Here is a 26,303-nt window from a genome sequence, read left to right on the forward strand (position 1 = left end):
CAATTTAACAGACACTAAAGAAAGGAGAGATGGACCCAAGATGGGCATATTTTGCTGGAAGACTGGTCTGCAGAAGTGGGTAATGTGCCCCTAAAGGCTGGGAGCTGGTGGAGGGTCAGACCAGCAGCCCTCCATACCCTGGCACCTGGAAGTCAGGCTCAGCCACACTATGGGTAAAACAACCTGCTCTTCTCAGTCATCCTAGGGCTGGCCCAGAAGCCAAACAGTGTGTAAATAACACATCAGATTTTGTGCTTTATTCCCTCCGGCTCAGACAGAAGGAAACTGGCTTCCTTTCATAGCTATATACACTATTATGGGCTGGGATTCAGTGTGTGGAATAAACTATTTTTAATTAGTTTTTTCAATAACTCTAAGCTGTAATCGCATCAGGTAGAAGAGAGGTAATACTGAGGTTTCAAGGGACACAGGCGAATGTATGCAGTTATTAATTAGCCCTGGCAAACACTGGAAAGAAGAACAGGGTTTGCACCTGTGCCTATGCCCTCAAGTGGGAACCACTGATGGCGAATGTACATCTCAACACAAAGGAGCTCCGGGAAGATTGTCCAGACACCAACACTGCCCTAAGACTGTACCCGGGTATCTGCAAAGAGATGAAAAGAAAAAAGGTGGTACTTGCTGCCTTCACCAAGCTCTCAAGGTTGGCTCTTTTTTGCTGTAAACACCCTCATACAGCTATTGAACTCTCTACTTCCTCATATTTTATGCAACTGGATACTCTCTCCTTTGCACTTTTAAGTAATGTCACCTAAAGCTCTATAATCCAAATATCTGTTTTTAATTTTTATAATTTTATCTTTGTGCTTATAAACATTGGTGCACTAAAAGCTCACATATCTGTAGGGGGAGAATCTTCCAGCTCCCTCCCTGCAAGCTTTGCAAAGATGTTTCTCAGTCTACGACTCACCTAATTAATCAAACTCTTTCAAAGTCATCCAGTGATACTGGTGAAATACTGATTATTCCGTTGCTTGAGCCATTCACACCTCCAGGTCCTTTCTGACCCCCAGCTGCTCTTGGTATTCTAATTCCCACAGATCGAGGTATGACGCCCATAGCAGAGCTGCACAGGGACCTACTGGAGGGAGAATCAAATCTCTCTCTAGCCTCCTTGCCCACAGGAAGTTGACAGAAGAGGGATTGACCTGAAGGGTCAAGGGGTGTGCAGTACAAGTGGGAATGTAAAATGCATGAGGTAAGAGGGGTGAGGAGGGGCTCAGGGTTGCTCCTGATGCCCCCACAACACTCACTGTCAGGGTCTGGCCAGAGCTGCCACTTCCCATAATTGCTGTCATTTAGGGCCCAAGACAAACAAATGTCATTGCAATCATTTTTTTTTTTTAACAACATAAAACTCCAGTAAACTCTTAACAATAGCAAAATGAATGGCAAGGAAGTTGTAGAAGAGAAAGAACATGAGACTTATTGCCAGATGGTCCAGTATGAATTTAGACTTGTCTGACCTGGGGCAAATTATTGAGCTTCCCGGGGCCTTGATTTCCTCATTTGTAAACTGAAGATGGTCATAACAATTCCTGCCTCACAGGCCACTGTGCCTGGGACTGAGAGACTGTAGAAAGCACTATGCAAAGTTGATTGATTTCAGCATCATTGACCAGCCCCCAAGGGCCTTCTTTTTCAGTGCCTACTTGATGCCAGGTACTTTAAATATATTATTTTTAATTCTTACAATGATTCACAAGCTCGATATTATTATGTCCATTTAACAGGTGGAGGGGCTGAACCTCAATCAGATGGAGTGAATGCTTCTGGCCACACAGCGAAGGAGTCCGGGATGAAAACCCAGTGCTGCCAGAACATGGTGTTTTCTCTCCACCACACTGTACCTCCCACAGCTCTCTTTGTTCTAGAGCAAGGCCACTTCAGGGAAGCCTTGCCATACTGATCTCCACAGGCAGCTCTCACCAACTGTGCTTCACGTGCATGGTCATTCCGGGGCCTGGGCGGAACGGGCACCCCTGGTGCTATGGCCTGGCTGCCTACAAAGCTAAGTGCACAGTTGGGGACAGGGTGCTTCCTTTGTTCCTGTGGTGATCTGGAGACATAGATCAACCCAGTGTGAATGGAACCAGGCAGAGCTGCCCACCAAAATAAAAGTGTGGCCAAAACCCAGCCCTGCCTGTGGGTGAACAAAAAACATGCCCTCCAGCCACAACTGCATTCACAGAGCTTCTGGGGATGGCTCTTACCTGGGGCTGCTCCATATGGAAACATAATCCATAGCTTGGCTCCCACAAATATGCTTATCCCACGTGCTACATATGGAAGGAGAAATCAGCTTGTATTTCATTAAACAGTTTGGCTCAGGTCTTGTGAGCAAATATTAGAATCTGCACTTGGTACAGAGTCATAAATGTATCATTAGCAAATCAGATGGCCGATAAAAAATACATAAATAAATCAAGCATTCCTACCGCTAAATGTTTACAAATAAGCAAAACAATGATCCCCTTGTTAAAAGTCTCTTCTGCTCTATGATTTATTAAAGTTCTGAATTCCATGTTGGGGGCCCAGGGAGTTGGAGGGTATGGAAGTGGGCTGGTTGGTCTAAGCCGTCCGTGATCCATTCCTGCATTTGCCAGGGCACAGATAGGCTTCCCCCCACCCAGGGACAGTGAGAGGCTCACCTGCAGGTCCAGGGCTGTCAGCTTGCCCTTGTCGCTCGCATTCCGTGCATACTCCTCAATGGTCCAAGAAGTTTGGCCCCGCTTCACCTCGGCCAACTCAGTCAGCCGCATGTCAGTGTACAGTGGGTTGCTCTTCATGTGGGCCTTGAGGGAGGCAGGGTAGGGGTGAGGGCTGAACACCTGCTCCACCAGAAAGCCGTCTTTGGGCTGCTTGGGCAGTCGGTGCTGTGGGGGAATGTCGTACTGCCTGTCTGCCTGCAGAGGGGCACAAAGAAGTCCAGACAAGTGGCAAAGATGCCCTTGGATTTCACAGTGCAATTGAGCAGCCAGCAGCTTTCTTGTAGACATCCAGGTAGCAAAGTACAGTTACTTCCAAGCAAATCGAAAGTGTGAAAACATAGCCATGTTGGGGGAAATTGTCTAGGAAAAGCTTATGATCATAATGTTACTAATATAAACTAACATTTCTGTGCCAGAAAAAGGTTATTTAATAGAATCTTTACGCCATCACTACCATTGCGAATCCCCATTGTACAGGTAGGAAAACGGAGCCCAGACTCAGTAACTTGCCCCAGGCACACAGCTAGTAAGGGGTGGAGCTAGGATTTAAACCTGATCATCTGGCTTTAGAGAGTCTTTAACTACTGATATTAATGCCCCCTCTTTCTTTTACCGTTTTGCACGGGGTACAGATGAGTAAAAGATACGGGTCCTTTCCTCAAGGAACTCGCTGAAAACCCTGATGCTACACTGCTTCTTTGGAAGGAAGAAGCTGAGTCAGAAAGCACGTGTTGAGAGCCTCTACTGATTTTCCCAGGCAGCAGATGGGCCCCTGTCAGAAGGGATATGGCCTTCAGAATAAGAGAGCAGTCTGGACAGCAGTGTGGAGGTAGGAAGGTGCCTAAAACAGGTGGCAATAATTTATATTCTGAGTCACTGAAATGCAACCCAAAGGTTCCTGCTCTCAGTATACCTGTCCTAAGACTAGGTCAGTGCTCATTTCTGTGACGTCTTAGGACTCTGTCCAGACCCTTGGCCAGCATTTGTGCCTTTGAACTATAACCACCTGTTTGCCCGTCTGGCTCCTCTGCTAAACTATGAGTTCCTTGAAGGCAAGGGATCGTTTTGTTCACCTTTTAATCCCCTTCTCCAGCAAGATAATACCACCAAGTAGAAGACACTCCATGAATATTCATCAAAGGGTTAGAGGCCAATTATATGTAGTCATGTATATGGAACAGAGAGCAAAGAAGTTGTGTATCTCAGTAATAGCAAGAGAAAAAGGAAAAAAGAAGAATGTGAGTCAAGGTGTGTGTACAGAAGGAAGAGAAGGAGAATGTTTAGGTGTGATGTGATGAGAGTTGATGTGCAAGAACGTGGTGGGCACATGTGGTGTATGTGTGTGACTGTGTGGCTTATACACTTGCATAGGGGCTGGAAGCACACGTGGTGTATGTGTGTATGTGTGTGAGTGTGTGGATCATATTACATAGGGGCTAGAAGCACACGTGGTATATGTGTGTATGTGTGTGAATGTGTGGATCATATGCTTGCATAGGGGCTGGAAGCACACGTGGTGTATGTATGTGTGTTTGAGTGTGTGATCATACACTTGCATAGGGGCTGAAAGCACACGTGGTGTATGTGTGTATGTGTGTGAGTGTGTGGGTCATACATTTGCATAGGGGTTGGAAGCACACGTGGTGTATGTGTGTACCTGTGTGAGTATGTGCATCCTACACCTGCATGGCGACTGGAAACACATCTCCACCTACCAGCAAACCCAACCCATTGGCTTTTACCCAAATAGAGCATAACATTTGGCTATTCCAGACCATCAAGACTGCTGACACTGACACAGAGAACACAGGATAAATCCACACAAGAAAATGAGGTTCCCCCTTATTTTCTAACTCATCAAAGCCAAGTATCTTCTAAGAGACTTCACCAGTTTTTGCTCATCACCACCACCCAACACTCAGAGAGCTCCTATTACACGCAGAGTCTGCACCAAGCTGGGAGGAAGGGTAGATGGTGATAATAATAACTATGATGGCAGCCATTGCAGGCATAATTGCAATTAACCAAGGGCTATGTGTCCACCACTCTGCTCAGTGCTAAACATGCATTGTCTTCATTTCATCTTCTCATTAAAATTCTGAGGATGTAACTATTATTATCCCTAGTATGGATGTGGAAACTCAGGTCAGAGAGGTTAAGAGACTGACCCAACGTCAGACAGCTGGTAAGAGGCAGAGCCAGGATTTGAAACTGTTTTCACTTCTAAGATGGAAAGTTTCATTGCTACCTATGCCTGTTTGTATCACTGAGTTTGTGTTCGTACTGGGCAGTCAATACATATACATAATACGTATTTTCAAAAAAAGTTTGCATCCACTATGTCTGAACAAACAGAAATAAGGGCTGGAGACCAGCAATAAGCCCTAGGAAAGCTTACAGAGACTTATGAAGTAAGGGGCCTCGAGGGGAACATAGGACTTAGATCAGTATGGGGGAGGTGGACCAGAGAGTCTTGGTGGAGGATTCATATGAAGAAAAATTTGACAGTGAAATAGGACCTGGCTATCATAGGTGCTCAATTAGTGTTTACTGAATGGGTGACCAAATGAATGAGCATGGCTATTTTGAGGAAAAACAGGAAGACTCATCAAGGTAGAGCAGGGTCCAGTCAAGGTATAACAGAGCCTTCTGGTTGAGAAAAGGTACATGAAATTCATAGGGTTGTGAAGGCCTGACTAAGAAGTTTGCAACTCTTTGCGGAGGCAAAGGAGAGTCAGAGAACAGTGGGGAATAGGGGACCCTGTGCAACCACAGAGAGTGGCATTTTAGGAAAGTGAATGCAGCAGTGGCTCATGAGATGAGATGGAAGGTGGAGAATGTGCCCAAGCATCCCCAGTAGGGGAAGAGCCTTGACTCAAGGTAGAAGTGTAAATGACAGAACGCAAATCCATAGGGTCTGGTAGCTATGCTGGACAAAGTGAGCCCAACAAGAGGGACCAAAGGGGCTTCTTCAGTTTGGAGGATTGCTACAATGCTGACCCCATGCTCACCTCTCCCAGAATGGAAATAGTGAGAGGGAACACTGGTTTTAAAGGAACAGAAAAGCCTGCTTTGGGAACTGTAGATTTTGACATGTAGACAAGACATTTAGGGAAACTGGCCTTTAGCAGTTTGATATATGCAACCAAAGCTCCAAAGGTGGGCTGGGTCTGGTCACTACCATGGGAATCACCACCTCAAAGATGGTGAGAGCCACAAGCCAGGAAGGAGAAATGAGGTTGCAGAAGGGGACAAAATAAAGAGAATGCATCTCCAGCATTAGCAACTTTGTGTTAGGCCTATCGAGCGGATCCAACTCAAGCTTGTGACTGCTCATTCCTGCTGGCTTTGTGAAGCTTTGACATTTGATAGATGGGAGGCATGGCCAGTTCAGTTTAACCTGATATTTCTACAGAAGCACCTAACCATTTGAGTTCTCTAAATGGTCACTGTTCAATGATATCTGAAACCCAAAGCACCAGAAACCTGGCCAGACCCTGGCAGCTAAGAGACAGTGACAATAGAACCCGAGCAGAGCACTGGACGTGGGTGTCTTGTGCCCAGCATGGCAGCACATATCAAATTCTGGATCCTCTCCAGCACCAAACGTGGTAAGCCGCTCCATAAGGGCAGAGTGGTAACCAGCAGACACCAGAGGTTTCTTTAAAATCAGAAAAAAAAAAGGCTTCTTCTACTCCCTCCCCTCTTTGGACGCTGAACATTTCCTTAAAATCCAGTTTTCCAAGCTTTTCCTTTTCAGCACCATTTAAGGAGCTCAGCCTCCTCCCTGGCTTTGAATGTCTGTAGCCCACACCACTCTCACTCTCTGACAACACAGACCTTGGAGACCTCAGGAGCAGGGACTTGTCTGTCCACTGACCTTCTAGAAGCAGGACATGGAATGGAGACAAGCAATACACTGAAGTTGTATCACCTTGGCCAGAAAGGGGTCACTATAACCCAGTTAGAATGAACAGAATTGGCCACAGGTCCCACAGAAACAAATCATCCGTACTGCAGGGGGTGAGAGAAAGAAAGGATTCAAGTGTATGTGTATACAATGATTCTAGGACTGAGGAAGTGAAGTCTGCTATAAACATGCAAAAGAACTGAGCTTATGTGAAAGAGCCTCCAACAAGCAACAGTGTAGAGAAAAAAAACTAAAAAGGAAAAGAAGACACCAGATTAAGAATTGCTGTCTTTTTTTGAGACAGTCTTGCTCCGTTGCCCAGGCTGGAGTGCAATGCGTGATCTCGGCTCACTGCAACCTCCGCCTCCTGGGTTCAAGCAATTCTCCTGCCTCGGCCTCCTGAGTAGCTGGGACTACAGGCTCGTGTCACCACACCCAGCTAACGTTTTTACATTTTTAGTAGAGATGGGGTTTCAACATATGGCCAGGCTGGTCTCAAACTCCTGACCTCATGATCCTAGTTATCATTTTACTTCCTAACCATCAATTTATTTTATAATGAAAAACAACTCATGCTTAAAAAGGAACATCACATATGCAATGAAGTCCATGAAAGGGATGCATTAGCTAGCACCCTTTTCAGCATTCTTCCTCGTGTACCCGACCTGCATCCTGCTATTTCAGAAAGGACAGGAAGATACCCTTGGTGATGCTTGCCTGGGCTGACACATTCCCCATTCTATGAAAATCTGTTCTCACACCACCTGTCCCATGAATCCCAACCCTACGTCCTGCTGTTGGCAACATCACAGCATGTGCTCCTCCTAGCTGACGGACAACCTGGTGGAACACACGACCTGCCTATGTTGTCCTCTCTATTCCAATGTGAAAAGCCTGCCAAACCTGGAAGGATAATTGGCACACAGAGGACAGGCCTCTTGCCTGTTTAATGCCATGTTCAAGGCTTTGAAATGTGCCAGGGCTATGATGAAGCTGGTGCCTGATTTTGTGAACTTAAATTTAAATTACCTCTTTAGATTTCCGATGCCAGTCTTTATTATCTCCTGGGCCTGTGTCTTTTATCTCCTCCTCATTGAGGCCCACACGGTTGGTGTAAGTGATGGTGCGCCAGTCTCTGGGGGAGTTGGAGATGCTGGCGATTTTGGACTCCGTGGCACTGTTCTCCTCTGTTAGGGATCTAGAGGATGGCCTGGTGAAGAGGCTTTTTTTTAAGGCCTTGACCCGCAGGCTCTCGCTGTTGCTCCCACTAGCATCAGAGCAGCACCAGTCAGGGTTGTTCTCCAGTTTTGGTCCATGGGAGCCACTGTGTGCACGGAACATCCGGGGAGAGGCACTGTCATCAGACGGAACCTCGCTTGTCAAGGAGTTCAGATCTATCTGCACACTCACCTTCTCAGGCTGTTGCATTTTCTGGTCCAATTTATTTAGTTTGCCCAAGACCTGGGAGATTTCCTCACGAACACCCGACAGGGATTCCAGCTTCCGTTCGATTTCGCCGATCCTGAGCACCAGTTTGCACACACTGGTCTTCAGTTCTTCTTCTGAGTGGTGGGTGTTTTCAAGCCGGTTGCCCTTGTCTCCCTTGCTATTGGGGACCCCATTGGCAATTTTGGTTAAGTTGTGCTCGGGGGAACTATCGCAGTCTGACTTATGGAGCTGAGACAAGGACCCTGTGCTGTTGTAGCAGGACGACTGTATCACTCCTGTGGAGCCACTGATGCTCATGTCATCAAGAAATCGGAAAATGTCACTGATGTCATCGCTGACAATTTCTGAGTCATCATCTGAGTGCTTCATGGTGTGCCTGTCACTGTACTTGCCCTGACTGGAGGTGCACAGGTCTCTGCATTTCTTGGGCTCCAGCACGTGCTCAGTCTGGGTGCCCACGCTACTGGTATCTGAGCTGAGCTGCCCACTGGTGCAGTTAATGCTCTTGTCTTTAAACTTTTTGACTGGTTCATGCTTCCCCAAGTCAACAGGGGAGGAGATCTCTTTAGATTTGAGCCCGTTTGGTTTTGCCGCATAAGCAATGGGGAGAATTGGCTGTTGATCCTTTGGCGGGAGGTAAGTCGGGCGCCTGTCTGGGGCTGGGAAATTGGGAGTCTGGCTACTGGCATTTGGATAGCGTAGCCTCTCCTCAGAGGGATTTCTATTGAAAAAGGACCGTTCAAAGTCAGGAACTTCCTCCGTGTTTAGGCTCCAGCTTTTGGCTGGCCAGGGAGTCTGCTTGTTGGGCCTCCCTGGATAGCGCCTGGCTTCTTGGGTTCCCATCACTGGAGTGGGCCCAAAATACGTAGAGGCTTGAAGGTCATCTAAGCTTTCATGCTTTGCTCGCCTTTTGTCAGGAACCGGGGAATACACCGGATTCAGGTACTGGCTGTTACAGGGCATTTCAAAGCTGTGGTTGAAGAAGGGTGGCTTGTGGGGCTCCTTTCGACTCTGGGGCTCTCCGTGCTCATTCTCTGCTTTGCTGATGGGGCCAACCAAACCGGGGGACACCGCCATCAAATTGTGAAAATCCTCTTTAAAGATATTCCTTTTCTGGACACAGGACTGAACCACAAATGGCTCCTCATTGGAAATGAAGGTCTCCTTGATGCTCTGGTTGATGGGTAGGGAGTCCTGGTCTGAAATGGACTCATTTTCTATGTTCATGGGGAAGTAGGTCCTCTGCATCTCACAGGGCTGAGGGCTGGTCACAGAGTATGGGGCCAGGGCCTGCAGCCTGTCCAGGGAAGCAGCACGGTTTTTCACCTCTTTGCTAACTCCCAACAGGAAGTTAGGCTCAGAGGCAGGGACAAACTGCGGGCAGTCCTTACAGTCCATCTTCCGGCACTTGGACGACTGCCTGGTGGGGTAGCCCCGGCTGAAAGACCTCTCACTCAGCTCACAGCTCAGGGGCTCACACTCGGCTGCATTGCAGATCTCTGTGTCCGACCTGCATGATTCAAAGGACGCCTCCTTCTTGCGCACCTTCTGGAGACCCGTAGGCAGCTTCTCCTTGGCTGCCCCGCCATTCATTTGGATCAGGTTGAATATCGTCACAATATCTGCTGCCACCATGATTTTCTTTGATTGCTGGTTATTCACAGTGCATTTCATCTTGTCTTTGAATAGAGTGGCTGGAAAATTGGGATCGAGACAAGCCGTGTAGAAGAGCACACTTCTCAGTTTGGCAAGCTGCGACAGATCGAACCGGGCACAGAGAGATTTGCACAGGTCCTGATAAGAAACGGTATTTTGCTTGCTGTCCAGTTCCTCCAAGATCTTCACCAAGAAGAGGGAAGCTTCCTGATTGGTCTCCATGATTTATTACTTGAAAAGCTCGCTGACTACACTGAAACTTCAGGTCAGTTCTGTGGTGGCAATATTGAGAAAGAGAGGAGGAAAAGAGGATTAAAAACACCAGTGGAGTTTGAAGTCAAGCTTCTTATAAACCGTATAAAGAAATACAAAGAAAACATTTTAATGATTAAAATGTAGTAAGGACAGTAAAATATTCATAACATTCGATTTAGTAATTCCCTTCCTGGGAATCTACCTTAATGATCGATGATAACAATTATGCTTAAAGGTGTTCACTATGATGGCACTTATAATAATGAGAAAGCAAAACATCTTAAATATCCAAATAGGTGAATACATAAACATGTTATGATACACCATGAATTTTTACAAACATTAAAACTACATTAATGTACATTCTTACAATGGAATACTACTCATCAGCAAAAAAGAATAAACCACGAGTACATGCAAGGACATGGATGAATCTCGAATGCATTGTGTGTGGGTGGAAGAAGCCAGAGTCAGAAGGTACATCCTCCACTGAACGATTCCATCTTAATGACATTCTAGAAGACAGATCAGTAGTTGCCAAGAGCTGGATGTGAGGATGTGAGGAGGGGGGTGGACCTCAAAGGGGCACAGAGAAGTTTTTCTAAATGATATAATTGTTCTACATCCTGGTTGTGGTGGTGGTTACATGACTGTAGGCATTTGTCAAAACACACAGAACTCTAAACTAGAAAGTGTAAGTTTTACTGCACATAAATAATAACTCAATTTAGAAATTACATAATGAAGATTTTCCATAACAAAACTATGATATAATATGGAGTGAAAAAATATGAAAATAAATCCGTATAAGATCATAATTGTATAAAATTATGCATTCTTGAAAACAAAAATGAAAGAAAATAATGTGCACTAAGATGCTAATAGTAGTTAAGTTTAGATTGTAAATATGGATTTTTTTTCTGAATTAGTAATCTCTCTTCCCTAATACTTTATTATATAAGTTATCAAATATATAGCAAAGTTGAAAGAATTTTATAGTGAACACTAATATACCCAACATCTGGATTCTCCATTAATATTTTACTTTATTTGCTTTATTACATATCTATCCATATGATCTTTTTTTTCATCATCAAACTTTCTTTTTTTTAAATTCACTTCAGAGTAAATTGCAGACATCTGTACACTTCTTCCAAATACTTCATCATATATATCATTAACCCAAGTTCAATAATTGTTCACAGATTTTCTTTTAATATAAAATGTACATACAATGAAGTGCACAAATCTTAAGGGTGCATTGGCTGAAGTTTCAACAACTATGTATGCCTGTGTAGAAACCGAAGCCCCTATAAAGAACTAAAATGTTCCCATTGCCCCAGAAAGTTCCCTCACACCCTTTTCTGTTCAACCACTGTTATTTTTATAGGGTTTTTTTTTTTTTTTTTTATCATTTCCCATCTTTTCTAAAATTCTTTACAATGAGCATTTGTTATTTTGTAAGCACCAAACAATAATAAACTTTACTTTGAAATTGAACAAAAACAGTACATTAACAGATCTTGGATGGGCAAATTAAAAATACCAAACCAAACATTTAACAAAATTTCATTCGAGAAGGTGAAGCCCTTGGTTCATAAACATAGATACAGGTTCTAAGACTTACAGAGACACGTCAAATTACACAATGTGTTCATTTCCCTGGTCGCATACTGCTTAGAAAATTAGTATTTTGATAACTGATTTATTGATTTTAAAGCTAACACAGTCCACATGTATCCAACCGATTTTCTAGAGGAATGGTATATTTTCTTTGGATTAAATTTTAGCAGCTCAAGGTAATGAGCTTTCTCTCCATCCTGAAGGCAGCCACTCCCAATAGGCTTCTATAAACATTAGCCTAGTTTCTCCCATGAATGTCTGGAGGGATATGCAGAGACCAGTGGTTTGCATTTTCTTGCAAGGAAAAGGAAACAAACCCTTGACAGGTTCTGTTTCTGCCCAGAACAAGTCACTGGGAAACCATTTTTTCCCATCCCGCCCTAGCCTTCCAATCCATCTGATGGAAGCATTCTGTGTCCAAATGTTCTGGCTTGTTAAAGCGGGGGACAACCTGTCACATGGGGTCTCAAGTAAATGAATGGGTACAGATATCAGAGCACAGGATCAGTGAATGTAATTTTGGGAACAGCAACTACAACTCATGCATATATTTTATAGTTTGGGTGACACGAAGCACTTTCAGGACTTCCAAGCTAATCCCATGTGTGTCCTACCATGCACCTCCCAGGAAAACCCAACAATTTGCTTCTCTGGGAAGATTTCTCAACTTTCTATCCTACTTTGCATGGCAAAGGAAGTCTTAATCCTAGGTCAAAAACCCTATTTGGAAAACCAAGGCACAGTGTCTCCTGAAGTGAATAAAAGAAGTACAAATGTAGTAAGCCTGAGTTATATTTTATCAAAACTGAAATTAGGAGGTCTGTGGATGGAAACAGATGCATGGACATGCGTGCAGCACAGGTGCATGTGATGATCAGTTATCATAGAGAAACTGCACCCAGATTTCCTACAATGCACCAAAGAGAACCAGAGAGGAAGAAGAGCAAGAGGAGAGATGAACTGAAAAATCGATTTCCAGGCTCTTAGCAGTGGAACAGGATCCAACCTCCAGCATGAAGCCCTGAGCAGTCTGCCTCATTTGACCACACAAACAACTGTGTAGGGCAGGAAGAGCACCCCCATGTTACAGATAAGGAAACTGAGGAACTCAGAGAGGAAGTAACTGTATAATCCAGAGAGGTGACATGAGTTGCTGGGGGTTCAGTATTGGGTTAGGGGCCCAAGTGGACTCCAACCCAGGTCTTCTGACGCTGTTGAAGGGGCACTAGGCTCAATCGCATGCCAGGAGGACAAACATCCACCGCCTACTGACAGAGGTGAATGAGGGGTGGAGTAGCCACCGTGGACTGACCACCTACTATGTGCTGAGGCCTTATATGATTTTAAGCAACAGCTCAGAGAGGGGGGCACGGACATTTCCCAGTTATTCAAGAGAAATGAGGAAAAGGAGGCTAGAGAAACTCCACTGAGAGCATGACGCATCACAGTCTGAAGCCGGATCTGGTCAAAGAGCAAGGCAGAAATAGCCGCCTGGAATCTCTGGGGGCTGAGCAAAACTGCCTGGGGACATATGTGCATGCACCCCCCCCCCCCCACACACAGCTTCACACTTACACAGACTCACCCATACACTCATACGCAGACACATTCACATAGCTTCACTCAGATTCACCCAGACACACCTACACGCACTCACATAGCTTCACACTCACGCAGACTCACCCATACACTCACATGCAGACACATTCACAGCTTCACATTCACAGAACTTCACACTCAGACTCACCTAGACACACACTCACACACACACAGCTTCACAGACTCACCCACACTCAGACTCACCCACACACTCACACTCACAGACTCACCCAGACTCACACCCACACCCACATACACCCACAGACTCACCTAGACACCCACACATACCCACACACACAGACTCACCCAGACACACACATACCCACACACACTCACAGACACCCACTCACACCCACACACACTCAGACACCCACTCACACCCACAGCCACTCACAGACTCACTCACACACTCATACCCAGACTCTCACACACCCAGACTCTCACACACACCCACATACACACTCACACCCATACACCCACACAAAGACTCACCGAGACACTCACACCCAGATACACACACCCACACAGACTCACACCCACACACTCACAGACTCACCCAGACACACACCCACACACAGAGTCATCCACACACTCATACCCACACACTCATATAGCTTCACACCCAGACTCACACCCACACAGACTCACATACTCACAACTTAACACACAGACTCACCCACACACATAGCTTCACACTTGCATAGCTTCAGTCATGCAGACTCAAGAGACATACACATACCCAGACACACACATCATACACTCAGACACACACATCCAGACACTTGCAGTTTCCCACTCACACAGCTTCACACTCACACAGACCTACACACACACAGACTCACGCTCATACACATACAACCACACATTCATACACTCAGGCACACACTCACACAGACCTACACTCAAACACACCCGCGCGCACATACTCTGTCGCACTTCCACATACCCGTGTGTATACGTAATTCACATAAGTACTCAAGCTCCCCACACATCCACAAACACATTCACACCTCTGCACACACACATTCACAAACACGTATACACCCACCCACACAGGCTCACTCACAATCCGCACACCCGTTCTCTCCTAGGTGTCTCTTAAAGAGCTCTGTCCTCAGGGTTTAAACTTTCTTAAGATCCCAGCACATCTCCACGTGCATATTTTGGGGGTTAAGCAACCAACAAATCCACCCTCTCTGGCGTTTGGGAAGCTGACCCCATGATGCCGCACATTGCCTGCCGACAAGACCTGCAAACACAGCCACTGCAGCACCCTCTCACCCCCATCCCCGGGGGCAAAAGCTCCGTGAAGACTCTGGAAGGCCAATCGCAGGACTTCCATCCCACCTGGCTTCAGAGCTCCTTGATGAGGAACAGCCATGCCCAGCGCGGCAGGGAAGCTGGCAGGAGGAGCCGGTGAGCAGCAGAGATCCGAAAATCATGAGCCCAGACTGGGGACTGCCTGCAGCACATCAGGCCTCCATCGGGTCCAACTGACTGCCCAAGCCAACACCGCAGCCCAGGCCTCCCCTCCCCTGTGTCTCACGCAGACCCGTCTACTTGGAGGCCTGCTGCCTGGGCTGCCCACATCCCCCCGCAGTCCTGCTCACCCACGCCGGCTCCTGTGACAGCCCTTCTGCCCCAGTCCCTCGCCAGGTCCCAGAGTCTCCTCTAACTGTTCCCTCCGTGGTGCTCCACAGCCTTCCGCCTGTGCCTTGGCTAAAGCGCTTATCACGCAGGAGTTTTCAACCAGGTAAGATTCACCTGGGATGGTTTTAAAACATATTGAGACCTGGCTTCCCCTACCCTAGACCAGTTAAATCAGAATTCCTGGGAGGGGTCCAGGTTTTAGGAGTTTTAAAAGCCACCCCAAATTTCTGAACCATGGGCCTCCAGATTTTGGGACCGAGAAGCCCCATTTAGTAAGTCGGAGGGATGAGGTTTGTGAAAGGCATTGAAGCCTAATGGTAGAGAGGAGTGACAGGGGCCCACAGACCTGGGCTCAGACTCCAGTGCTGCCCACTATGTGACGTTGGATAGGTTACTTAGAGCTCCCACACGCTGCCTCACTTTTTTCATCTGTAACAATGGGTTTAATTAACAAACATATGTAAAGCACTTAATAATAAAGAGCCTCCCATGTGATAGCCATTCAACAAATAACAGCTGTCACTCATGGAACAGCTGTAGCGATGGGAATACTAGCAGTCTCAGTGGCTTTATGCCTCACAGCACCCTCCGCATGTTATAAAAAAGGAGTATTTTTGAAAAATGACTCCATTCTGTACAAAGAGCAAGAGACGCCTGCCTAAAGCAGGATTCTGGCCTCTCAAGTTTTACATTTTTAACTTATTTAAAGACTTTTAGTTTCTCGTTATAGAAAGCTTCATCCTCAACCACACGCTCCCATGGACCTTCAGTAGACCGACGATTTACTGCCTCTGTCTAGGCTGCACACGACCTCAGAGGGGAATAACAAATTGGCTGTGGGGTTCATTATTCAGCTTTTCTTTTTTAAAAATAGGAAGACAGTTCATAAACTGATTCCATGAAAAAGTTCTGAAAGCCAAAGGTTGAAATTGCTCACTCAGAATAAATGGGGGTGCTCTCGTCACCCGCCAATCCAAAGCATGTCACACCCTCCTCACTATGTGGCTCTCACTTTGTGCATCTGCCTCATGTGTCCTTGAAGATTCTGTAGGTGTCTAGCCCCGCTAAAACTTGTTTCTGAGCACCCAGTATGTGCATGAGACTGGGCTAGGCACAGCCGGGAAAGGTAAAGGTGTTGTCCCAATAGAACCCACAGTCCCTGGGAAGAAAACACTCTTTAGAGAGGGCTGGATGGGACCACAGTGAACTCCAGCCTAACCCTTCATTTTATGGTCAAGAAAACTGGGGTCCAGAGAGTAACATGACTTTTCAAAGGCACATGTAGAGCTAGTGGCAGAACTGTCCCCAGCACCCAGGGTTCCTGACACCTAGACTGTTTTCATAAATGTCTGTAAAAATGCCAGTTCTGACTGTCAAGTGCCAGAGGAACATAAACATGGAGCTGGGAACCCGATTAAGGGGGAGATGAATTCCAGCCATGGGGAAAAGGTAAAGCTAGCTTCACAGGGAAGGTGCCATCGGCAATGGCCACAAAGACTAAAGAGGAGGAGAGTGTTTGATGGTCTGGAGGAAAGGGACAGATTAGGTACTCCAGGCAGAGGGCAGAAGGCATGAAGGTACAGGGCAGCAGGGAAGAGTCTGTGTGTCTGGTGGGGATGGAGAGAAGGAGGTGGAGCTGGATAAACAGTTAGAATTTAGATAGGGAGTGCTATGGTTTGAGTGTGTCCCTTTAAGATTCAGGTGTTGCCAATGTAATAGTTTCAAGAAGTTGGAGCTTTAAGACCCCCTCCCAGGAATTCTGATTTAATTGGTCTAGGGTGGTGGAGGCCAGGTCTCAATATGTTTTAAAACCATTCCAGGTGATTGTGATTAGGCCATAAGGACTCCTCCCTCATGAATGGGATTCATGCCCTTATAAAATGAGGCTTTGTGCAGCATTCTGCTAACTTGCCCTTTTGCTATGTGAAGATGCAGCAAAAATGCCCTCACCAGATACATCAGAAACTGGCACCTCGATCTTGGACTTCCCAGCCTCCAGAACCATGAGAATTAAATTTGTGTTCCTTATAAATTACCTAGTCTCATGTATTCTGTTATAGCAGCACAAACATACTAAGATAGGGCAGTACACTAAACTCTGGGCTGGGAGTCTGAACTCAATTCTGTAGTAAGTAAGAGCTGGGAACTGACAAAGTGGGTGTTAGAGCAGAGCAAGCCTGTGGTTAAGATGAGCACTGCAACCTACAGAATACACTGATGGGGATCCACATTGTCTTAGCCCCTTTCAAAACCTCCTACCCATACATAGCGAGGGGAAGAACTCCAGGCTCCTTTAATTCCTAACCCATGGGTATTTCCACTAGAAATAGAAAGCTACAATGGTCTGTAGCTTTGGGAAAGGCCAGAACCAGATGCCTGATTTTTCTTCCCATTACTCTATGGCACCTTGTTCATTTCTCATGCCACATTCCGGGCATGATAAACGTTGTTGCTGTCCAGTCTACAAAGCTAAAATGAATACCCACCCTTTCACAATCTTACGCATATTCAACTGCTCACACTCTTGGCATCTAATGTTAATCAAAGCAGAGCAAAAAGAGAGAGAGATGATTTAGGGATATAGTTTGTAGTATTGCTGCTTGAATCTTTGGACAAAAGACAAGCTCTCTGAATTTCATTTCCACCAACTCCCTTAGAAATTTAATCTTCCCTTCTGCTACCAACAACCCCCAAATGAATGACATATACCTTGAACTGGATTAGCAAAACCCAGTTATAAAGTATTCTTATTAAACCTTTCCAATACACCAAAATACATTGATATTTCAAAAACTGAAAAAAAGTGCAGAGATATAACAGCCACAATGTTTTCATTTCATGCTCACGAAAAGCCCACTGCAAGAGAATTCATCTGCAGTATTCATGTAATTCCTGCCTTGGTGTTAGCCTGCTTGTTTTGAATTTTGTCTTGTTTTTATTTTAGGATGGTGGTTGCTACCGTGATTTGGTGAAACTATGAAAAGAAGGTATCAATTTAGGAATCTAAAATTTGTGTTTAAGAATTTCTACATTGTTTGTGTCACCTCTAATAAAATTTCAAACTTAAGGGGGAACACTTTCTCTCCCAGAGATAGCCGTCTTCCACAAAAAAATTGCTAAAGAGGGCAGCAAGGAGTTGGGAAGGGGTTATACTTCTGTTTCTCAAGACATATACCTACAGAGCTCAACCCTAGTGCAAAGCCCTTGATTAAGAAGTCAAGTGATTATGAAGCAATTTCCAGATCTGGCAAGAAAGTAAGCTTAGAGAATATGAAAAACTCCCATTATGAACACCTCAAAATGCTGGATAAAATGCAATTTTTTTTTCTTAACATGCATAACTAAACTTGCGACAGCAAGCTAAATGCCCAGATTCCAGAAATAGAGAAGAGATTGAAAATCACAGAGGTAGACAGGAGAGCTGGCACTGTGGCTGCCCTAAGAGTAAAGGGGATGTCCTTCTAAGGTGGAGTAGGATAGGCCTTCCATGAGATGTAGAGTAGAAACACAGATGTCTGCATAAAGCTGGGACCCTTGAAGGACTATTCTCTAGCTTTATGTCAAAGGATGAAAAAAAATCTGGTGCACAGTAAACAAGGACACTTGTCAGCCTCTGCCTGGGGTCTGGATTAAATAAAGAAAAAAATTAACCCTTCAAAATGGAAAACAAGGCCAATGCCTTAAATATTTGGGGGCCCAAATGTATGTTATCACAGTGCGCAAGAACTCTTGAGGTAAGAAATTAATGTAAAAAATCAGTTCCATGCTGATAATGTCCACGGGTGCAAGCAGAAACAAGAGTGAAAGTACTTAAGACAATCAAAGGTACATAGGAGCACCATAGAAAAAGGAGTCCACACTAAGATTGAATTATATTTTTAAAAATTACAACACACAAGAGAAAATACTACTCAATGAGTAAGAATCAGCAGACACAAAATCACCAGCAGGATTAGACCTTCAAGAACTTAATAAAATGAATCCACAATCTTAAAGAAGATAGAAATGCACTTAAAATAAGTAAGGCTTAAAATTAATAGAAAATCCAAATAAAAGAAGACACTATGAAAAAAGAACATACAGATCTGGAAAAAAACTAAGTCATACTTCTAGAAAAAGAATCATTAAAGTACAAAACATAATGGCATGAAATAGCCATTAAATAGCATATTAGATCTAAATGAAGAGAAAGTCTATGAACTGAAAGATAGGTCTAAGGGAATTTAGCTGAATGCAGCACAAAGAGACACAAAGACAAAAGACATGAAACCAGCCGGGCCTGGTGGCTCACACCTGTAATCCCAGAGCTTTGGGAGGCAGAGGTAGGTGGATCCTTTGAGGTCAGGAGTTCAAGACCAGCCTGGCCAACACGGTGAAACCCTGTCTCTACTAAAAATACAAAAAATTAGCTGGGCACGGTGGCATGCACCTGTAATCCCAGCTACTCGGGAGGCTGAAGCATGAGAATCTCTTGAACCCAGGAGGCAAAGGTTGTAGTGAGCTGAGATTGCATCACTACACTCTAGCCTGAGTGACAGAGTAAGACTGTCTCAAAAAACAAAACAGCAACAATGACAACAACAACAAAAACCATTAAATCAAGCTTAAGAGAAATGAGCATAGAAGGATAAGTTTCAGCAAATATCCATTTGGAATTCTAGGAGACAGAAAAGAGAATGGCAGAAAGATGATAAAAGTGATAATATATAAGAATGTTCCAGAATTAAAAGCATGAATCTTCTAACTCAAGGAGTGATATAAATACTAAATATGACATATAAGTAATGAATTCACCCTTAGCTACCTAAACACATCATATTGAAACTAAAGAATACCAGAAATGAAAAGAAAAACTTGCCTAAAGAATTGAATTACCTAAAAAAGAACAAACTTAAAAGCAGATTTTTAAGAATACCATTGTAGACTAAAAAATAGAAATAAAATCATTAAAATACCAAAGAAAAATAATATACAGATCATAATTTTATTACTATGTAAACTATTATTCAGAAGTAAAGAAATAGTTTCAGAGTTTATAACTCATATTCCTTATTGTAAAAACTATAAAGAAGCTCCTTCAGAGGGAAAGAAAGTGAATCCAGAGGAAATAAGGTGATAAACATATAGTTAATTCTAATCATGTATCAACTCTGTAAAACTATGTTAATAATTTAATGGGAGAGGGAGTGATCAGAATTAAAACTTTTAAAGTATTATATTATCTGGAAGAGGAAAGAGATGTTAAATAAATTTAAATGTTAAGTCAAATATGCATGTTAGAAAAAAATTATGAGTAATTATTAAAAGAGCAGGAAGGATTTGTACAAATTAACGCAGGACTTCTAAACCAGTGTAGAAAAAACAAGGGAACAAATAAAACCCAGTCAATTAAGATAAGGTAGGAAATAAGATAAATAAAGAAGCAAAGTATAACTAATTAATATCACAAATAAAATGACAGAAATATTTCAAAATACATCATATTATAATAAATGTAAATAGCTTAAACTTACCAGTTAAAAGACTATGACTCTCAAGCTGGATTTTTAAAAATTAAAGTAAAATGCAGTCAAAGACTACCTATAGGAGATATACCTAAAAATACTGTCACAGGCCAGGCGCAGTGGCTCACGCCTGTAATACCAGCACTTTGGGAGGCCGAGGTGGGTGGATCACCTGAGGTTGGGATTTCGAGACCAGCCTGACCAACATGGAGAAACCCCATCTCTAGCAAAAAATAAAAAATTAGTTAGGGGTGGTGGCGTATGCCTGTAATCCCAGCTACTTGGGAGGCTGAGGCAGGAGAACTGCTTAAACCTGGGAGGCAGAGGTTGCAGTGAGCCGAGATCATGCCATTGCACTCCAGCCGGGGCAACAAGAGCAAAACTCCGTCTCAAAAAAAAAAAAAAAAAAAAAAAATACTGTTACAGAAAGATTGAAAGTATAAGGATGAAATAAGATTTATCAATCAAAACTAAATCAGAATATTGTTAGTGTTTATTACAGGCAGAATGGCATCATAGTTAAAGATTCTAAACTCTGGAGCCAAATTGCCCAAATTTAAATACAAGTTCTTCTATTTATAAGCTATGTGATTTATTAGTTATTAGTTGGAGCACTTTTTACCCTGGGACACATTATAGGTCTCTCTGTACTTCAGTTTCCTTATCTACAAAATGGGGATGATAATAGTATCTACTTTACATGATTTGTTTTATGTAATAGTCCCTTACATACAATAAGCACTCTGTAAGTGTAAGCTATAACATTATTATTATTATATTAACATAAATAAGAAAGATATTAAGGTTAAAAAATATTATAAGGGAAACAAATAATTATTATAAAATGATAAATAAAACAACTCACCAGGAAAATAATCCTGAACATATGGACACCCAATAAATACATCCTTAAAATACATGAAGCAAAATTAACAAAATTTCTAGGAAAACATATGAAACTCACAATAATGTACAGAGATTTTAACATATTTCTCAAGAAACTGAGTGATCAAAGAAAATAATATGTTTGATAGAAAAATACTAAAATAACGCAATTAACAAACTTGATCTATACAGATAGAGAACCTGGACCCAAGAATACACATTCTTTTCAAGTAATGCTGGCCACGTATTATGATACAAATTTTTAAAAAATGAATTTATATCCTGCAGTGAATTTTTTTTTACAATAATGTAATAAAATTAACCAATGTATACCCAAAGATATCACCTAAACACATGGAAATTTAAACATACAGGTCTCAATAATCCATAGGTCAAAAAATTAATCATAGTAAAAATTAGAATATGGTTGTAACGAAATGTAATGAAAATATGACATATCAAAACTGTAAACTATAGCTAAAGCTATCATTAGAGGAAAGTTTACAGTAATAAATACAAATATTGGAATAAAAGTTTGAAAATCAATGAGCTTAGCATCCTGCTCTAGAAGCAGGAAAAAAAATCAGTATAGTAAATACAAAGGAAAACATAAGAAGCAACTAATGTTATGAGAAAAATTAGTGAAGTCGAAAACAAATAAACATTACCATCAACAAAACCTAAATGATTTCTTTGAAATCTTTGGAAATAAATAAAATTATAATCTCTTTACGAATTGGAAATAAATAAATAAAATTGGAAATCTCTGGCAAGAATGATAAAGAAATAAAGAAAAGAGACATGAATAAATAATGGAACAACATTATCATAGGTAACATTTATGGAGAACTTTACTATGTGCCAGAAATTTTCTAAACACTTTATAATGATTAACGTATTTAATCCTCAAAATCACCTTACAAAATCGGAACTAATATGATCCTAATTTTATGGCTGAATTTTCTCCAGCATAGAGCAAGGTCAGTAGCTTGTCAAAGGCCACACAGCCTAAGACATGTGTGAACCAGGGCCTGAACTATACACCCTAAGTCTAGAGCTCACGTTACACATCACATTATACAGTACTTCACAAAATTAGGGATGAAAACAGGGATAAAGCCACAAATTCAATAGACAATTTTTTGGAAGTTTTATTTAATATAACACCAAGGATTGCTGAATATGCAGGCAGTTTTCATATGTTACTGGTGGGGATGAATATTGGGAGAACCACTTTAGAGGGCAATTTGGCAATATAGATGAAGCTCAAGATAATCAAAACCTATTGCCCCCCAGATCCACCTTGAGGTATTTACCCTAGATAAACATGCACATAGGTTCACAAGGAGGCAAAACTGTTATCAAACACTTTTGAATAGTAAAATAATGTGGGGGAATAAATTAGTTTATCCACATAGTTTATATTATACAACAGCTAATATTAATGAATTTACTTACGATAAATTTGAAGATAAATCTCAAAAACTTAAGAATGCATGGAAAAAGTTGCGAATGGATCTATCATATCATCGATGTAATTGGAAAAAAAAACCCTCAAATAGATTGTTTAGGGATGTATACATAAAAAGAAGAATGCAAAAATCTATATGGAAATGAAATATACCAGGTTTGGGATAGTGGTTTCTGGGAGGGGCAGGAAAGATGTGGTGTAGGGCCTATATTTACGGCCCAATATGATGTGCTGCCCTGTCACCTGGTGAAACCAGGAGGACCTTGAATGGCCAAACTGCAAATTTCTCTACTCCTGCAGATAAGGTACCCTAGCCAAACCACTCTTCTTATCAAGGGACCAGGCACAGATTCTACCTACCCCGAGTGGCAGCTTCTGCTTCCCTGCCAGTCCTCAGAAATATTCAAACAAGTCCATCACATCCTCTTGTGGGAATCAGGGGTCACCTCACCATTTTGATAAAGCAAAGGCTGCCTCCCACAGCTCCTGCTTGTTCCCTCTGTTCTTAAGTGCAGCCCCCTGTGTGGCCCTCTGTGGCCCTGTGTGGCCTGTGGTGTCCTCTCCCTGCCCTCCTGTGAGTACAGGCAATTAATAAATCACTGTCCATCTCATCTGCTCAGTGTTAGTGTCAAGTGTTCAGTAGAAATCTCCTTAGAGTAGAAACCTTAGAGTAGAAATCCTCTAACCTTAGAGTAGAAATCCTGTCTCACCAATGCGGGGAGTAGCAGGTGATTAAAACAAAAGAAGTGGCAGTTGGGACTTGGACTATATCATATTCTTTTCTTTAAAGACAAAAAACAAACACTGAAGCAAAAATAACAAAACATTAATATCCATTTAATTTCATTGGTATATGGAATGTCTACTGCATTACTTTATGTACTTTTCTTAATTATTTAAAATACGTACTAATTTTAAAATAAGGTAAAACACTAGATAAACAAGTTCCAACTTATCTGCTTTTACTGAGAACTGCCAAAAAGAGAGCTAAAAGAAAATTTATATAAGTAAGGCTCTAAATGGGCAGCAACCACAAAGAAAATTCACAAGGCAGTTTTTCGCTATTGTTTATGTTTTGTTGGAAGTTTTTTTTTCATTTTTATGGGACAAGACCATGCATGTTAAAGGTAACACTAAGTAATTATTTGCTTTAAGTTAATTATCTAAGAATTCTGGTCAAAATAAAAATCTATTTGGATAGCCAAATATGAAAACTTACTACAAAGCTCCTATTATGATAGTTTGACAGATAAATCAATGGAACAGAATAGAAAGACAAGAAGCAGACCCAAATATAGATAAATAGTCAATATATTATAGAAGTGGCCTTTCAACTCAATGAGAAAATAATGGTTTATTTAATAAACATAAATGTGTTACTTTATTAGTTAAATACTACTGGAATGATTGGTTAATCAACTGGTAAAAAGTTAGCCCCACTTCTTGCCATTTACGAAAGTAAATTACAGATTAAATATAAAGTAGAAAATCTGAGTCAAGATTTAGATAATTTGAGGTTGTGAAAGGGTTTTCCACACAAGATCCCAAAAGTTGAAATAATTAAGATGAAGAGTGATAGGTCTGGAAGGATAAAAATTGCTTACCATGTCAGTAAACATAAAAAACATAAACAGTAAAAAAAAAAGTAAAAAAAACTTGAAAAAACAGAATGCAGAAAATTCTTGCATCTCAGTGAAAGCTCTTAAAAATGAATAAGAAATTATGAACAACTCAGAAAAAAATGGTTAATTTACAAAGAAAGGAAGGCAAAGAAAAAATGTGCAACATCATAATAAATAAAGCAAAGTAAAACAGCAATTTGTTTGTTATTTATAAATCTAAAGAAAATAAAAATGTTTTCTTTCTAAGTGGAAAAGTACTAAAGACTAAGGGTTTTGACTATTATTAAGGGTTTTGATATTATTTATAACCAGTGTATAGTATATTTGTTACAGTATCTATAATCAGTATACCACTCTTGGGGAGAATGCGGGGAAATAGGCACTCCCATGTATTGCTGGAGAACTATATGACTTATAGGAAGTAATCAACAATAAAACTTGAAAGGCCGGGCGCGGTGGCTCAAGCCTGTAATCCCAGCACTTTGGGAGGCCAAGACGGGCGGATCACGAGGTCAGGAGATCGAGACCATCCTGGCTAACACAGTGAAACCCCGTCTCTACTAAAAATACAAAAACTAGCCGGGCGAGGTGGCGGGCGCCTGTAGTCCCAGCTACTCAGGAGGCTGAGGCGGGAGAATGGCGCAAACCCGGGAGGCGGAGCTTGCAGTGAGCTGAGATCCGGCCACTGCACTCCAGTCCGGGCGACAGAGCGAGACCCCACCTCAAAAAAAAAAAAAAACTTGAAAAATACGCATACCCTTTAAATGAAGCAAATCCACACTTCTAAGTATTTATGTAAAGAAAATAATCAGATATATGTAAACGAAGTTTATGAATATATTCTCTTTAATGTTGCTTAAAATAAGAAAAAATTAGCAATAATCTTTGTAGCCAACAATGGGTTCTATAAATTGCAGTGCATCTGTATGATAGAATACCAATAACCCACTAGTAAGTCACGGTGCAGAAATACATTTATTGGCATGTTTAATTTTTAATGATGTATTCTTAAGTGAAAGAGTATACCACTAAATGGTGGGTTGTATTATGACAACATTTTCTACATACACTTGCCCTTTGTATATATTAATACTAAAATGTTAATCATAATTGTCTCTGTGTTTTCTCTTCCTTTCATTTCAGAGCTATTTTACTTAAATGTTCTAAATATGTGATTTTATAATAAAAAATAAAGAAGAAAGGATTTGCAAGCAAATTCTGGCAAGGGGAATTTGAGGAAGTAAATTATCTCTAATCTTTGGTTTTCTTATCTATAAAAGGAAGATATCAATTCCTCCTCCTGGGATTACTAACAAGGTCAAATGAGGCATCCATATTATTCATTCAAAAATGTTTCTTTTGTAACTGGCATGTGTCAGGCACTGTCTTAGCTGGTGGCAATACAGCAGGGTATAAGCAGACAATAAAAAAATCCCTGTCCTCATGAGCTTATAATCTAGTAGGGGAGACAGACAATAAGCAAAATAGAAAAGTAAAATTTATAGTGTATTAGATGGTAGGAAGTGCTATGGAGAAAAGCAGAAAAGGGGAGAACAAGGGGAGGTATTACACATGTAAACAAGATGGTCAGAGGAGGCCTGGGGGAAAGATACTTTTGAATGAGGTCCTGAAGGAGGCAATGGAGCAAACCACGTGCCTGCCTGGGTGATGGGGAGGAGCGGGGTAAGGAGGAGGCAAAGCCCAGGCTGAGGGAACAGCAAGAGCAGATTTTATAAAGTACTTTTATGGCCAAACATGCCAGTCCTGCTTCCAGCCCAGGGCCTTTGCTCTTGCCTGTCTGGGCATGATGGCTAGTAAGACAGGGAACACACACAATTTCCCAAGGCAGCCTCTTCCACAGTTGCACCCACTGGTCCTCATCCTGCCCCAAGGACATGCAGAAGCCAAATCTCCTTTCGAAGGGCAGTTTTTCGAGTATTTAAGGAT

At 42.3% G+C, this 26,303-nt stretch overlaps 1 protein-coding gene across 2 annotated transcripts in view; it reads right to left on the minus strand.

Annotated features, from left to right (window-relative positions):
* MINAR1 (membrane integral NOTCH2 associated receptor 1) overlaps positions 1-26,303 on the minus strand; it is a 36,736-nt gene that overhangs the window by 2,685 nt on the left and 7,748 nt on the right. Inside the window, exons 2-4 of one of the 2 annotated variants that reach the window (XR_001888140.1) lie at positions 7,672-10,019; positions 2,673-2,927; positions 2,235-2,300 (exon numbers count right to left, since the gene is read on the minus strand). Coding sequence is in view for 1 of the 2 variants with exons in the window: in XM_017886811.1 (XP_017742300.1) it covers positions 2,673-2,927; positions 7,672-9,969 (2,553 nt within the window). In the remaining variant the exon portion in view is untranslated. The remainder of the gene's footprint in view (positions 1-2,234; positions 2,301-2,672; positions 2,928-7,671; positions 10,020-26,303) is intronic. The other variant, XM_017886811.1, reaches the window with a different exon arrangement.

The sequence above is a fragment of the Rhinopithecus bieti genome, unplaced genomic scaffold (genome assembly GCF_001698545.2).
Source record: "Rhinopithecus bieti isolate Rb0 unplaced genomic scaffold, ASM169854v2 scaffold_15087, whole genome shotgun sequence".
NCBI classification, from domain to species: Eukaryota; Metazoa; Chordata; class Mammalia; order Primates; family Cercopithecidae; genus Rhinopithecus; species Rhinopithecus bieti.